The 16895-nt window shown below is 43.8% G+C and overlaps 2 protein-coding genes across 5 annotated transcripts in view; one reads left to right on the forward strand and one right to left on the reverse strand.

The window, feature by feature from the left end:
- FBXO7 (F-box protein 7) overlaps positions 1 to 16895 on the forward strand; it is a 52289-nt gene that overhangs the window by 19189 nt on the left and 16205 nt on the right. The window lies entirely within an intron of this gene.
- The window catches only part of SYN3 (synapsin III), a 197070-nt gene that overhangs the window by 6586 nt on the left and 173589 nt on the right, over positions 1 to 16895 (reverse strand). For both annotated transcript variants that reach the window (XR_009728267.1, XM_061371804.1), the window contains exons 9-11: positions 12847 to 12921; positions 9792 to 9894; positions 4193 to 4327 (exon numbers count right to left, since the gene is read on the reverse strand). Coding sequence is in view for 1 of the 2 variants with exons in the window: in XM_061371804.1 (XP_061227788.1) it covers positions 4193 to 4327; positions 9792 to 9894; positions 12847 to 12921 (313 nt within the window). In the remaining variant the exon portion in view is untranslated. The remainder of the gene's footprint in view (positions 1 to 4192; positions 4328 to 9791; positions 9895 to 12846; positions 12922 to 16895) is intronic.

A 16895-nucleotide genomic window follows, 5' to 3' on the forward strand; every position in this document is an offset into this window, starting at 1 on the left:
CCAGCTTTGTGATTTCTTTCTGCAGATGCCAGAGGCAGGTCTGCTTACGTTATTCCAGATGAAGCAGTATCTGGGTTCTCTGTAAACATCACTGGCTCACTTCTCCTGCATCCTAATTTCCTGCCTTTCCCTTGTCAACACAACTACAGTCTGAGCAAGGGTTTTCATTAGCTTATATGTGACAAAGTCTTTCTCAAGGGGAAGGGCTAGTGCCACTTGCAAGGTCCACAGTTTATTTATGTCCTCCCTCTCTCTACCCCCAGCTTACCTTACCTTTCAGTCTTCCATATGGAGTTTCGTTTGCTGTTGTGATAACTGAACATGTATAGTTCTGTCAGATGTTCTTCACGGCCCTCCCTGGTCTTGACTAATGCAAATAAGTAAGTGCCATCTGCACTTTCTTCTCTCTCACTCTTACTCTTTTTGACAGATATTTTAGTAAACAGATTAAGCAACACAGAACTGTTGCACAAAAGGCTGGTCTGAAGTTAACAAAAGTCTGAGTAAGCCTATTGCACAAAGTTGTTTACGAGAGCAGGGGAAGCTGGAGACAGATAGGCTGGTATGTGCCAGATTATTTACAAGGAGAGCACAATGATAAAAGGGTCTTCAATGCTCCTGGAAGGTCAGGAGAATGAGCTAAATGATTCTGGAAATGGGAAGAAATGTTTCACAGTTGGAAGCATTGAAATGAGTTTTAACTAACATGAATGTGATGAGGCTGCCAGGCCATCTTTTAGGCTCTTTTATCTGGAACTTGAAAATGGACAAGGAGAAAAATCTGGGAATTTTCCATTCGTGGCTTGTAGTTCTACATAGCTTGGGAAAATAAACCTTGCCTTGGCGTTGGTGGAAATTTACTGTCCTAATGCTGTGAGATATTCTGATTAGACCAGCCAAAGAGAGGGGATTGGAGCTCATATTCACCTCTGCTGGTTTTGTCTACAACCAACCAACACTTCTCAGAGATGAAGGGGTGAGGGCCAGCCCAAGATCTTCTGTCTTTGGAAGGGAAACAGTGAGGGGAAAGGATGGAGGGGGGGAAGAGGCAAGGGGAGGACTGCAGCTGGAACCATGAAACCAGGTTTCATGTTGTAGGTATGAAAATCCATTTGTTATTAACATCCTGTCCTGGTCTCCACCCAAATATCAACATGGCCTGGCTTAGTCTTTTAAGTTAAAATATATTAAAAAGTTATACTTTAAAGTATCAACTCTGGTAACTGTTTGCGAGAATTAAAATCTCTCACATCAATATCTTTACCTCAGGTCAACTTCTGCTCTCAAATTAAACTTTGCCTTTTAGTCTCTCCCTGCTTGATTTAATAGGTCTTGTATATTACCTTGCCTAAGGCTTTCCGACATCCTAGATGCATTTTGACTGATTGCCTGCTATCTACCACTTTCTGAGAGAATTTGCGTAGAAAAGGGTAAAAGAATCAAAAGGAAATTAACGGGACATTTTTCTTCAAGTGGTAAATGCTCTTAAGCTGAGGTTCTGTCAGTTTATTTATTGTCTGAGGTAATTCATAAGGTCCATGACTTCTCTACATTTTCCTACTTTTTCAACTTTTTTGAACATGTATTTTGTATTTACTGTACACCGATCCTCTGGAGCAATAACTGCTGCTAATGAAATGGTACGGGATTTTTTTCTTGGCAGCTTAGTCACTTCCTAAATTCAGCTCATTGGATGTAGCCATCTGGGTTGGGGGGCTTAATAGATTTAAAAATACAAGTCATCACTGATTCAGTCACTGTTTTTGTTCTCTCCCCTCTCTTTCTTATCAGGAAAGCCTGTATCTAGCTTAGTAAGTTCCTCACTTTCAGCAGTTAAATTTAGTAGAGTCTCAACGCTGTCTCTTTTGCCTTCCTTTTCTCTCTTAACTTTGGATGATCCATGAAGCCCACCAATTCTTTGATAGAGTTCCATCTTCAGATGAACTCAAAGAATCTGCTTCATTCTTTCCTCTACCCGCTCTTCAAAATCAGTTTCTATCCTTTTCAGATTTCCTTTTATTATTTGCATGGTGGTGCTTAAAGGTCTTCTTAAATAGCAGATTTCCAAATTTGGAAGATACTTTTACCTGTTTGTCTTGAATGTTTGCAACTTAACTCTAGATGTTTATTTCTTGCATTCCTGGTTCAGAACATCAGAAATGCATATATGCATTCTGGGAAACAATGGTCTCTCAAATAACGTCCATACAGTTTTACTTCTAATGCTAGGGAGTTGATTAACTTTCTATCTGCTTGCATCATACTGTTACTTTTTGATATCTGCCCCTTGGACATCAAACCTAATGGTACATATTCACTTTCTGAATTTGTACCTGGGTGTTTCTTACGGCTAGGCCAGGTTGTTGTTCCCTGTTGTGCTTGGATTTTGCAGTTACAGGAAGCAGACACCTACAGAGATGGACAGCTCTCTCTGAATTGCTGTCGTGTGATTTGACTTGCTGCTTCATAGCTGTAGTCTCACATTATTATGACTTGTTGCTTTTTCCATCTCTGTCAGTGCCGTGTACTCAGGTTCATAAATTTTCAGCTTTTCTTGATGTAGAGACTAGTACAGACAGCTCCAATAATATGTATTAATATTCTACACATACCCATCAGATACCCAAGAGTTCATATTTCTATGTGTTCAGTACTGTTGTCTTTGTATTCAGGATTGCCATTTTTCTTGGTTCTGTGAGTCTTCACCTGTAGCTCTAGTTCCACATCTCACGAGCCTCACATGTAATTACTTCTCTGCACATCTGTAACTTTGTGTTATAGCATTGCATTGATTTTTGTAACGTGTGCAGTCACTGCAATGTTTGTTGTACCAAGATCTTTGTCTATAGCAAAATACTCTAGTTAAATGTTTGTGGTTTTAATTTTCTTGGGTTTCTATACAGATATTTGTAGGTTGTATTCTTCACGAAGACCCTTCTCTTATTTAACTCTATTTGACATGCTATCCCTCTAAGACCATTTGTTTTGTTCTTATTTTGGCCATATTTTAGGTCTGTTGTAATCCAATCCAATCCTGTACCAGTATATACAGACATAGAAAGCAGATGCATCATCCATGTTCTCAGTTTCTGTTGGCTTCTCCTTTGCTCTTAGTTTATACACTCTCTATCTTGGCTATTTCAGATGGCAGTTGTTGATTCCACTTTGCCCAGTAAATCCTATCCCCTCTGTAACACTTTCCCTGCTTCAAAGCATTTTTAGTGTCTATTAAATGTATACCTGCTCACTCTAGCTAAAACTTGGAGTTTGCCATGAACACCCCTCATGCTGGGCATCTGGTTTAGCAGGAGTGTCATATGACAAAGGCAGAAAGCTAAAAAGTGCTTTTTCCCATTTTTTGGTCTCAAGTGGAAATGGAAGCTGTTCAGTTCATTCCAGTCAACATTATCCCTCAGCCTGTTGACTCTCCTTTCCTTTCTTTTGTACAGATTTGTTGCCCTCAAACCTTTGTTCTTGGCTCCCTGCTAGATACTGAAAGAGGTGCAGCACATACACCCAGAGACACAGATTATGTTCTGGTGTGTTTCATTTATACAGAACTGCCACTGGAAAATGTTACTAAGGTTGAGTGCATTTGATACTCAAAATAAATAGACATGAGAAGCAGTAAGGGGGCAGTTTTAAATGCAAAAATTACAGGTTCTTACATTAATTTAGCATTAGTCAAGCCTCCTTCTGATGAAGAGGGTGAAGGAAATCTCCAAAGGAGAAAGGCTGCATTAAGGAATGGAGTAATTCTTGGTGGATACTCTCACTTCTGTTCTGGGAAACACAGATTTTCATTAGGGATGCAAAAACTGGAATGAAACCTATCCTGAGGCATGGTGTTAGATGGAGATGAAGTTGGGTGTTACAAGAACCTCTAAAAATGGCTGTCTTTGGTATGAATCTATGAATTCAGCAAGCCAGAATATCTAGGTACACGGACCACACTGCTGGAGTGATGTCACAATTATATGGAAGGAGAGGAAGGGAGAAAGATGTGTTTCTTAGACTTCGGAGTCTATGAGAGACTTCTTTGGAAGAGCAGGAGTCAATCTATCCAGTACACTCCCACATGGGACTGTTTGATCACTGAGATGTCTGACTGCCTGATACCTGAGGGGAGCAAAGAGAGAATAAAAAGTTCAGGAAAACAACTTGGCCATAAGGTCTCTCTCTTCAGTCATACCCAAGGCCTCAGTGGTGACGGTGTAGATCCAGCAGTGGTGACAAGTTGAGTCATTTTGGAGACAACCAGATCAGCTATGAGTTGTCTGTCCTCTTCCACATGCTCCCCAATCAGGGGCATTGAGCTGTCCATCACCTGCCACAGGAGGGAAGAACAACACTTAGTAAGGAGGTTTTCAGGTGGAAGATGCCTCTTTCAACTCACCTCTCACATTAACCTGTTTTGTGTCTCAGAATCCTTGCCAAAACCTGTAGTCACCACTCCCCTCCACGCTGAAACATGCTCGACTTTCTGAGGCATGGGATTTTGCTTAGGATTGTTTGGAAATGGCATGTACTTCCTCTCCACTCCCCATCTTCCTTCCATCCATGACTTGGAAACCAAGCCAAGACTTCTGCTGGCTGGAGGCTTTCTAAACCAACTAAAGGCAAACCTTCTTCACACATCCTGAGGAGATGCCCCTGATGGATGAGGTCTCTCTAGCATTGTCCCACAGTATTTGGGGGGGGCACATTGCAGCAGAAAGGGCCACAGGAGAAGGGAAACAATATGTATCAAAGCCTGAGGAGATGGGAGTAACAGAAACTGGAGTAAACTAGGAAACATTTGGAATTAATCAGAAAGCACTGCACCCTTAGAGGGGAAATAAATGCTGCAGAGGTGTAATGAAAAGGATGTCACCAAAACAACAGCACCCAATGCAGGAAAGTAAACTTATTCTCTGCTTGTCTTCCTGATATGGTTGTGATATGACTGCCAGACAGGTACTACAAGTGTGCTGGGTAAAGTTGGGAAGCAAGACTAAGAGCATAGGGAAAGGAGAACTGTCAAAGGGTCTTTGAGGTAAGAGATGGCGTGATAACAGCAGTAATAAGTAAAGCACAGCAGACCCTCAGCTGTATAGCAGCCCTAAACATGATTTTCAACAGTTCATCATAAATCAAGTGCTTTGCAAACATTAGCTAAGTCCCACAGGAAGAACTGCACTATGATGAAGTTAAGATTCAGCTGGAGTAAATAGAATTGTACAAAAATATCAGGGTTGGAAGAGTTTATTTTATTTTGCTTTTATTTTTAAACCAAACATTAAAAGCCGTGGAAATGCAGAGTTGAGGGCTGTATTGCTCAAGAAAGTCACTGACTCACGCTCAGATAACAATCACAAGTGCACTCCACCCTGGCAAGGCTGCAGGAGTCCACTCTTGGGGTGAAATGGAAAGTTTTGCACCCTTTTTTTTAGTTTGAAAGTATGGGAAATCAGTGAGATGAGTTCACTGAGTCTGTATGCTAGTCTTTTCTTGCAAATATTAATTTGTATTTATTTCTATAGGTGTCTTTTATAAACACTAGGGAAGCTCCCTAGCAAGTTTTAAGTGGGGTTCACATGAGAAGTGATCTGGTGTTTACTATTCATGGCTTACTTGGCCCAGGGGGGGCAAAAAGAGGAGGCTGGAAAATGGGGTGGCAGTGCTTGGCTAAATACACAAAGTGGCTTTTCATTCCACTGTCCACTTTGCTGTTTCTGTGTTAAAGCAGGGCAAGGAGATGTTTGTATCAGTGTCAGGGAATGACCAGTTCCTGCCTGTGTCTCACTAGCCAGAGGTTCCTGGGGGCCCTCCAGCCGGTTTCTGTGCAGGTTTCCCATCCCCTCTGCTCCCACCTTAAAAGCACTTCCATTTCATTTGTCAATTCCAGTTCACGGTGACAAGAGGTCTCCCAGCTCCCTGCAATGCACCGTGCGAGGGACCTATGTGACCACTAGATGATGCCATTACTCTGCCATTACTAACACGCTGGCCAGCTAAGCCTAGCTCCTGACTCCCTAACCCTTCCTGTGAGTAACTGACATAAAGCCCTGGTTAAAACGCTTCAAGACCCTCATTTCCCCATCTTAAGGACTTTCTTTCCCCTATTTCTGTGGCAGCAGTGGCTGGAGAGGAAGGGGAAGATGCTGTTTGGTAAAACAAAGGGAATGAACCCTGGTGAGGGTCTCACCTGAACCAGTGAAGGTGCATGAGCAGGGAGAGTATCTGCTGTCCTGCTGTGTAGTGTCTGGTGGGAGACAGTGGTGGGAGATTGCAAATATGGGAATGAACAACAGAGTATGTAGGGGAAGGTCTTTGAAAATGGCAAAATTACGCAGCTGGTTGCCACTGAACTGAAAAGGATCACGAGATGTCACCTTGTCTGTTCTCCAGGAAAGGGGAATTCCTCTGGAACTAGGCAGATGTAAATGCCAATGCTGAAATAAATCAAATGGCTGAGAGGGATATGTGAATCACAGACAGATTGCACTTGTCTCATCCTAGGGAGATCACAGGATAGCTGGGCAAGACAAGAAGATGTTGGCACATATGGACCCAGCCTTTGTAGGCACCCAAGGTCAGTGCCTGCTCCTGATGCAGCTGCTGTTGCCTGATGAGGTGTACAAGGGGGAAGCAGAAAGCAGCCAGGTGGAGGAGAGACGCAGGAAAACCCCATCCTTGTCCTATCTGACACTGAGGCTTGAAGGCTGGACTTGTTATTCCGTGCTCTGGAGTGCAAGAGCAGAGTGTTAGGTGATTTTTAGGGAAGGAAGGAAGGAAACAGATGATTAGACATATCAAAAGAACCGATACAGCAGTGCTGAAGTGATGGGCAGGGCTTCTTGCAGGGCAGCAAGGAGCATGTTTAGTAATACAGCTTAGCTGATCTGGGAGGAAGAATAAATCACATGGATGATATTATTTGCCCTCTATACTCATTCCATATTTCTCAGCATAGCAGAGATGTGGAAAACGGCTAGATTACCCCTTCCCCCACAAAAAAAGGGAGGTGGGAAGATTATTAAACTGTACAAGATGCTGAGCTCTTTTGAGAATTTGGTTGCTACCAGTGATACTGAACTTGCACTGTTTCAGGGATCTGGCCTTCTGATCCAGTGCTGACTATTCATGCTGAATATTCCCTTAAAGTTCTTTAAAACAGGGGTCAAAGAAGTGCCAGCATTAACCATTAAATTCACAGCTGTTTCAGTGAGAATGAAACTTTGAAGAAATCAGTGGATTTCAACAACGTTTTCAGTATGATCCATGAAAACGGTTTGTAAGTGTGCTAGTGCTTGGAAGGGCAGAAATGTGCTAGGTTCTGCTGTTTGCCATGGGAAAAGAAGGTGAAGTTCGACTACCAGCAAATACCATGGGTGCAAGATTACACTTGTGCTGCTCATGTGTCTTAATCTGATTCTGTTTGCAGCAAACCACTGTGATAAATCTCAGTTCTTAGAACTGCCCATCACTCCCTCTGCAAATCTTTCCTGGAGAACTGCTCTGGGCTGTGAAAATTAATTACTGCCTGCAATTGCATTGTGCAAATTCCTTATTTGTTCAGCCCATTTAGGCATGCTTTCTTGTAAAATGTCACAGCACGCTGCTCCTTCTCACCAAGAAAAAATACAACTGTCGCACTGTCAAATAACTTCTTTCTCCAATGAGCAAAAGAAGAAAGCAAAATAAAGGATCAGTTTCAGACCAAGAAAAGTACCCCAGGAAGTAGGCTGGAGGCAATTAATTACTTGTCAGCATCTCCCTCAGATATGCATAAAGTAGAAAAGGTGCCCATTTGGCTTTGTTCTGCTCTTTGTATTGCACTACTCTACTCCTTTCCCAACAATGTCCATCAGCCTAGCATCTGAATGCATGCTAGATGTTGGTACATCAGGCCTGCTCAATCAAATCCACAGGGATGACCCGTCTGTAGCTCTTGTGTTTCTTCTGATTTCTGTCGTATTAGATACATTGCTTTTTACCTTGGCCTTGGGGAGAGGAGTATTAGCGTGCTTTTCTCTCTGTGTGCAGTCTGGTGATGGCTGTTGGCATATGGATGTGCTTTCCATCCAGTCAGTCACACATGGGGGCAGATGTGAAAACCCAGAGGTATACCCAGACAGAGGCATATAATCCTTGAGTGCAGAATTAGACACGTGTGCACGTAAGTAGGCTTATTTGCAGGAATAGATGAGATGCAGGGATATGAAAACTACATCTCACATCTGACCATGTATGGACACAGTCCTTGCAGTTATCTCTAGCAAGACTGTTTTCTTCCTCTTCCTTTTTCAGCTACATGTGCATGGGGATATAAAAGTGCATGGCAAGGAGACAGAGTGCTCTGGGAGATGCTCCCTTAGGTGCTGATGAGTCGCATACAGGAGCAAAGCCATCAGCCACAGCCCCATCACTTCAGGAAAGATGGAGTGTTTGGTTGCTGGCAGCATGCTTATATCATATGGCCTCTGACAGGTCACTGCTCCCTGGAGAGCAGATACATAATGCAGGAATGCGCAGTCGCTGGAGGGCTCATGTGGTTCTCATCAGCATCCCAACCCTCAGTGGGTGGGACTGCTCTCCCACACATAGCTTTCCAGTGTGTCAGCACCCCTGCATGAAGCCATAGGCTGCCTCTGCTCATCTTCCTCGGCTGGCCTGTGTTGGTGGAGCTTACAGCAGGTCAGATGCTGTGCCTCCTTGAGTCACATAGTGACAGAGGCTCTTGCTTACTTGCCAGATTTTCTCTCCCCCAGCACGTCTCTTAAGTTTCCCCTTTGATTTTCTGGCCAGCTTTCCCTTCTTTGCCCTGTTAGGATGACCCTCTTCACCCCACTCCCACATCTGTCCCCTGGCCTGGCAAGGAGCACATTGAACTTTAGCTCTCAGAGACACAGTCTGCTCAGCTCTGAACACAAAAGTTTGCAGCCCACACTGCCCAGAGTAACCCTGCGGTGCTTTGTCCTGCTGGTCTGTTATTGCAGTGAAGGCTGTCAGGGCAAAGATTTTAGAAAACCCATCTTTTTTTTAAATCATTTTTTTTTCCTGCTGCTTATGGACCTTTTTGCTACACTCTCACCATTTATTTTACTCTCTTGAATTAGATGCAGCTAGGATTTTTGTTATTGAAGTTCTCTTTAAAGTGATTAGAGAAAGGTTCATTCAGACAGAAATGAGATTTTTATTGGACCCATTCACCTGCTGGCCTCTGGGTAATGAAGGAAGTTTAACATGTCTAATACACTAGCATCACCTGGCCCGAATCCAGATTTGGCTGGATATGAGCGTGTCTATTCATGATGCTGTTGGTCCCTAGTATTAGCAACTGTAAGAGATGTGCTGGCTTTACAAAGTACCTAGCCTAGGAAGGATGGTACTGGGGCACTGGAGCACTGAGACACACAAAACTTTGGATGCCATCAGCAACACCTGCAGTTTTGTAAGAAGGAAAGTTTCACATCTGGCCCATGCTTGTAAGGCTGTGGGGACTGATCAGCTGGAGAGCTGTGGTGGTCAAGCACTCTGTGGCTCTCCATTTCCTTTCAAAGTCCACACTGAAAAATGGAGGCACTTCAACTCTGACACCTTGCTGCTTGTCTGCCAGTTTAGTTGGGACTCTGAATCAGTTTCTTGCATATTGGTGGGCCACAGCTTGGAGCATACAGGTGGGCACTGAGGAGCAGGCTCTTTTGAACCATGCACACAGGAGTAAGGGTGCGTGCGGATTCTGAGGGAGCATGTTTGCAGATACCCTTCCCAAAGGAGGCTTGCATTCAGGGTTCCCATGCTCTCACCTCAATGATATAGTCTTTTCCATCTTTGCTGTGGACAGCTTTGACAGCACAGATGTCAAGACCTCCAAACATTTCTGCACAGGCGTCTGCCCAGAGTCTGTACCTGCAGAAACCACAGAAGCATGGTTTAGCTGTTATTGGGTAGTCCATCAAATACAGCCACCCATCCCGCTGCCCCTAGGAGCACAAGGAGATTCAGGAGCCCTTTTTGTCACAAGGCATACTTCATATGCTTTGCTGGGTCATTGCCTCCCCCTCTTGCACATGCAAAAAACCCAAGAATCTTGCCTAAAGTTTTTGTTCATTACAGATTGTTTCAATCCAGCCCTCAAAGCCACCTTAAAATATTCTTTCCCTCCTTGCTGTTTACATCAGATCTCCAGTTGGTTGTCATTTAGCCAAGCTATAAATATTTAGCTCATTTAATCTCCTGGTAGTGTTGGCCCCTTAGCGTTTGTATTGGCTTTGCCTGAAAGCCCTCCATTATGCAGGCAGCTTTCTCCTGATAAGATGTCCTGCACATTGGGGCTGGAATAGGATTGGAAAGTGAGTGCAGAATTTAGCAAGGAGTAGCCATTCCCCCCCCCCCCCCCCCGATCTGTAACCCAGCAGCTCCTACATATTACAACTTACTCTTTCAATTTCATCCTTTTACAGCCTCCTGCCTCCTTTCCATCCCCTGGCATTGCTCCTAGCCAGGCAGTCCCATCACATGGACCAAGCACTGTTCTGTTAGAGAGCTATACAGGCTGCAGCCCTTGTCTCTAGCTGTCCCAGAATGGGAATGTGGTGCCCCCTTAGCTATCCTGGTGTCAGAGGAGGAGAGAGCATGACAAGAGGTGTGTTATGGGGGGACTATATCCCCTGCTGTGGAAATGAGGAGGGAACATGTCGGCCTGGTTTTATTTCCTGTGCAGCTGTGCTGCAGTCCTGACCATTTCAATACAAATAATAATCTCAGAACAGCAGATCTGTAAGCAGGACCATGACAAGATGCGGAGAGGGGAGGGAAGGCCACAGTCTCATGAAAACACTGACATTTTGCAGACCCTACGGGACTGGGAAATGAGCTGTTCTGGCCAAAGAACAAGTTTACGTCCTTGAAGCCAGCCACAGTCCCCATATCTGGACAACTTGTGTGAACACAGTGTCTGAGGGAAGCAGCAAAAACGTACAACCAGTGCTCTCTTATCCCTGATGAGGAGCATGTTCACCCCAGCCCCTGTGAAGAAGACAGCACCTGAGGAAGAGTTGGTAGGATAAGGAGGAGGAGAACTATGGACCCCTTGAGCCAGGCGGGAGGCACAGTGAGCCCCACTTGGGCACTGCTGTGGCTTCACAACCAAGGGCACAACCGTGGGAACCACTTTTCTTCCCAAAGGATGTCTCAGAAGCCAGGCTTAGGGAATTGTTGCCTGTGCCAGAGACCATGATAGCCACGTCTTCAATGTTGCTGCCCCTAGGTGAGCACTGGGAGGCGTCAGGGCTGCTGGGTGTAGTAAGAGTGCTATGGAAAAAAAAGCATATTTATGCATTTGCAGAGGATTCACTGACATTTTGCCTAGTATTATCTGAACGTGTCTATTTTTTGGGCTACTGTTCAGTACACTTCAGTACTGAGCAGTACTTCAGTTTGCTCCTCTTCATCAGAGCATTCCAGCACACTCCTGCCTTGCTGCATGCAGCGATGACTCGGAGATTTCAACGGGATTTATTGCATTTATGTCTGGGTAAGGCTAGAGCGGTGAATTGTGGTACTACATCTACACAATGAACCTTCAAAATGCGGTGTAGCAGGTTGGCAGGAATCTGGCTTATAGTCCTACAACACTGCAATGAGGGAATGCCTACCCTTCGTCTCTCCAGCTTCAGCTGTGTTATAAACAACCAGGATGCACAATAATGTCCATGTCCCACAGTCCTATTAAGGTCTTGCAGAGTGACTTTCAGCATCTGATTTAGGATTTGGCTTCCCTGTTTCACAGAACTAAAGGCGTAGAAGAGACTTTAGGTGACCACCTGCACAGCTCTTGTAGCCCAAACAGGAGACATTTCTTTAACTTGGTCTGAAAGAGTACAGATATTTCCCATCTCATCTAGGCAATCTATTTCTGTGCTATGCCATCCTTATTATTAGGAAATATGGGAAATGTTCAGAAGAATCTCTTCTGCTGTAATTTAAGTCCATTAACTCTTATAGCGTTGTACTAGTAATATAAAGAGTGAGTAATGCCTATTATTAGCAGCATAATGAATCATAATCCTGATAAACTGGAGCTATAATCTAAAAAAATCTTAGATTCACTAGGGATGAGTGCCTACACATAATCTATGGATTCTATAAATCTATAAATAATTACTTAAATAATACAGAGAACAAGTGACTTGATAGCACTTTTGCAGAATAGGGCTTGGGAGTTACAGCAAGGCATGAGTTACCATGGGTCAACAATGTCATGCAGTTGCAATATCAGCAAATATCACAGTGATTGGAATATATGGAATTCCCATCTGCAAATTTCAGTGTAAGATGCATGAGGCAATTCCTTCTGCTCTGCTCAGCAGTGAGAAGACCTTAGCAAAAAGAAGGTCCGCTTTTGGGAGATTAAAGCTTTCAACACTTCAGCTAACAGATTTTTCCCTCTGTTGAGCAGAAGAAGAACACTTTTCTGTGTCTGCCTCTCATTAGTAATGAACTTAGAATAACTTCTTGTTACTTCTTGCTTTGTGCTGTGACCTTTCTGATTTTACCCCTACATGTTTGTGCTGGTGTGCTTGACCTTAGCATGCTGGTCTTGTTTCCTGTGGCTACATTCACTAAAGTTCTAATGGTTTAGCAGTGTTGGTGTCTAGCTGTACTTCCAGTCCATTCTCCAAATAGGACAGTTTGCTTTTGTGCCCTTAGTATTTTTGTAAGGAAACACTTGGTCTTTTAAACTCCTTTATCCCACCTCCCAGGAGACCTCACCAGTTCTCTCAATTAACCAGTCTGAAATACAGTTCCTCCCTTCTAACCCAAGAATAGCTAGCACTGTCTTGAAACCCTCTTCCTTACCTCTCTGTCATTGCAATCTGTTCGAGCATCGCAGACCCTGTGTTTGCTTTCCAGTTTCCAGAGATAGATGTCCTCCTAGGAAAACAAACCAAAAACATAATCCAAACATGAAAATACACTCCTGCCCCATCCTCCCTTGTACTGTAGCCCTCCTCACCCTTGACTCAGTGCTTGTACAAGAGGGGATGAGGTGAGGTACTTCCTCACAGAAGCATTCATAAATCTTGCCTCAACAACCCTCCATACAGGATATGTTGTTCAGGCTAATAAAAAACTGAACGAGGAGTTAGGGAAAACTCCAAGGAATCTTGAGCACACATCATCTCTGTGACTACTTTCTTTATACATCAGAGCTGAAATGTCTGTAGATTGCTCGGATAATCACCCTTGTGTTCTGCAGTGGGTAGCATCATCCATCCATGGAAGAGCAATTCTCCAGGCAAACATCTGCCTGAGCAGCTTCACAAATGTCAGCTCTGACATTCTGGGTCTCCCTTACCTTGATTTTGACTTTACTGGTGTCATAGAATATACGATTATACTTTCTTGTCACTGACTTTGTGTTGACCTGTCCATTGCTCACTGTGTCTGGACTTGGAGAATTGCAAAATTGCTGGAGTCTCATCAGCTGCTGCTGGTGGTTAATTTCCATGAAGCAAGGTACTGTTGCTGGCAAATTCTGAGTTTCAGCATCATCCATCAAGGGGTGAACACTTTCTTTTTCTCGACCTGAGGCACAAGGCAAACCTTGGCCAGCCTGCTGCGATAACACTGTGCAGATAACCCTGGCATAGTGTACAAGCTAGGACAAGTCAACAAGCTGACAGGATGCTCCAGGGAGCATCTCCAAGCTGAAGAAGATTTAGGTAGAGGTTTATGCGAGGTGAAGGAGGTGTGATCCAACATTTCAACATAAGGTTGTGGAAACCCTCACTGCCAGTTCTCTCACCTGATGTAGAAAAGAGACTCTCAACTTGCAAATGTATGTGGAGCACTGGTAATACCGATGTCCTGCTAGACTATAAACCTGGATCATTATAGTTGACTGCCTAAGATTCCCCTTTACTCTGGTGAGGGACAGTCCAGAGTTTGTTTTCATTTCTCCTCTCAAGTGGTATGCATATTTGCTGTGAGATTTAAATGGTTTTTGTAACCATATTTAAAAGGGTATGGGGGGTGGGAGGGGGGCAAATGATCATGGTAACTGTGTTGAATAGCTGTGTTTCCAAGTAGTTGACTCTTGTCCCTTGCTCTTTTCACCCAACATCCATTTTCCTGCCCTTCTTTCTAAGCAAAAGAATGTAATTCTCCTCAAGCTTTGACTGTTACAAGCCCTTTGGTGGCCTGTAAGGTCAGTGTTCAACCCTCAGCCTCTCTTTTGACATGGGATTCTTAGGATTGCATTTTTCAGTTCTGCAATAGGAAGAACCACTCTTTAGTAAGATTCAGGTTCAGAAAATTGTCCCTATGGCATCCAGAATCCCATTAATACTGATGAGAACTCCTGGAGTCTGCTTAGTGACAAGATGATTGGATATCGGTGTTTAGAAGATGTACCTGGCATACCAAATGCAAGCAGACTTTTAGGGATCAAGCAGATCTGTGACCAAGCCACCTGCAGTATTGCTTAGGGTAAATGAACAGACTAGCAGATCATGGGCTGTTGGTGTATTATATTCACCATCTCCAAGCTGGGCCATATCAGTCTAAAAGTAGCACTAGTTTAAATACAGTTGATGTTGTATCCCCTGCAGAACACATTGAACTGCCTTTGAGGTGACAAGATCAGACGTCACACTTATGAAACTGGAAAGGAAAGGATATTACCCTCTTAATAAGAGCTGGTGGCAAGGAATATCTCACCCTGAAAGTCAACACAGCTGCTGGCTTAATTCAAAGTGAACATTTCATGAGTCTTAAGTGGAAATAATACCCCTGTTTGCCTGCAGTTAGGGTAAGGGTAGAAGCGTAATTTCTGCCCCAGTTTTCCTGGCCACATGAGAAGTATTTGTGTTTTCTCTTTGCCGGTATTAAAATGACAGTCAAATACTTTTGGTGGAATTTTAGGCATGTATCACATGCTGCTTATCTGCTGTTTTGAGCCTGGCCCAAGGCATGGGCTAAGTAGGTGTTTGTTAGTAGTGTAAATCTGGAGTCACTGAACTGAAATCAATGGGAAACTGAACTCAAGGCTTGGGTCATGGGCTGGAAGGAAGTGCATTGAACATCTGGGGCGGGGAGGAATGCATGAGTCACCCTGCAGCATCCTCCCTCTGGCAGATGCTTGGTGCAAAGTAAACATATTCTGGAGGATTTTAGTACAATTTTTTCTCAGAAGGAAGGGGGCTTTTAAAGCCTATATGTGTGGGTGAAGGTATAAAAATATTGGGTAGATTCCATGGCTCACAGATCAAAGCAATTCACTCAGTATGACGCTGCTGCAGATGCTGTAATTGCCTTTAAGGCTGAGATTTGCTAGCATGACTAATGACTTTGAGTCTTCTATTTGAGACAGCAATGAGAACTCTGATATTTTGGGTGTTTTAACCTCTGTCTTTGGATATAGTAGGGACTTATTTATACCGTAGAGATAACTTTCTATTCTGTCTGATGCTGGGACAGAAGGAACAGCTCCCGATGGGACTGACTGTATGGCTCTCCCAAGCTCATGTCTGTAAATGGCTCTCAATATAAATCAACCTTGTTGGTTAGCAAGTTGCTGGGTGAATTTTGCCGTTTGCTTTCTTTGCTAATAAGCTTCATTTCTCATTAAGGTGTTTCCAGTTCATGGCTGTTTTCATGTGAAAGCATTTTTAGTTTAGGAAACAATTGTTTGCGCAGTTATATTCCCGCGTGGGATTAGCTGTTGGTGTGACCGCTTTCTTTCCTCCATCATCTGGTTTTATTTCTGATCCCTTTCTGGATGAGTGCGTGGTGAGTGTGAATAATAAACAAGGAGAGGATATGGTCAGGCTAACTGGACCTTTGTTTCACTCAGAGGCAGGCTGGGAGCAGGCTCTGGAGCCAAGGCTGGGTAGGTTGGCAGGAATAGGGAATTTTAATTGATATTTTAAACCTTCCTTCCTTTGGCCAATTTGTGCCAGACTCCCTGAGATGTTAATGTAATATTAGGCAACTGTGCTATTGTTGACCTGATAAGACTTAAAACAAATTTTCTCTCACTGAGTTCTCATGAAGTAGCCAAGTGTCCCACAAGTCCTTCCCATGAAGAATGTGACTCAGTCATTTTCTAGTTCACTTAAATACCTCTGTGCTAGGAATCCAACTGGGAATCTTAGGCAGCTATAGCTGAAAAATATGTGATCATGTACATTTGCTTGTCTCATTTAACTATGTTTCACCAGAATTATGGCCTAGGGGTTTGTAAACACAGACTGAAAACTCACAGTGTTATGGGTGTTAGGCAACATATGAAATTTATCTGGTGACCTGAAGAACGTACTGCTGGAGCTATCTACTTGTGCAGAATTTTGTGGCTGGATAAGGAGCTTCTGGAGAAGCTGTGCTATTTGGCCTTTTTCATCTACTGGTTTGCAGTAAGGAAAAACAGGTGTCTTACTGACTCTTGTGGTTTCATCTTTGACTGAGCTTGAGGACTACTGAAGTTTGGCTGGATGCTTTTTAATATTTTTAAACATATTAGTGCTGTGGGTTGCCTTCATGCCACCTCCCTCACATCCCATCCTTCTCCTTTCCTTTCTTTGTATGCTTCAAGGAACACAGATGCAAAAAGCCCAGAGGAACCCTGCAATCTGGCCAGGCTGAGACCATTTGTACCTGGCCATTTGTGTGCTCTTCATGTGATTGTGGTGCCATCATCTCCAGCTGGGGGAGGATGGGCTGTTGCTATGGGTTGGACACTGTAGGACTCCATGAGTTGCAGCTGGCTCAATCTCCTTTATTGTTTTCTCCCATGTGCGGAAGGCAGTGAGTTTGGTTCCCACTAGAGGGTACGGGGAGGATTTTGCTGGGAAAGATGAGCCCTTTGACAGCAGGAGGGAGAGGTCACAGGTGATGGCAGAGCACAG

This window comes from Neopsephotus bourkii, unplaced genomic scaffold, assembly GCF_033783945.1.
Source record: "Neopsephotus bourkii isolate Nb327-2 ecotype Australia unplaced genomic scaffold, CSIRO-AGI_Nbou_v1 NB_1589, whole genome shotgun sequence".
Taxonomy (NCBI): domain Eukaryota; kingdom Metazoa; phylum Chordata; class Aves; order Psittaciformes; family Psittacidae; genus Neopsephotus; species Neopsephotus bourkii.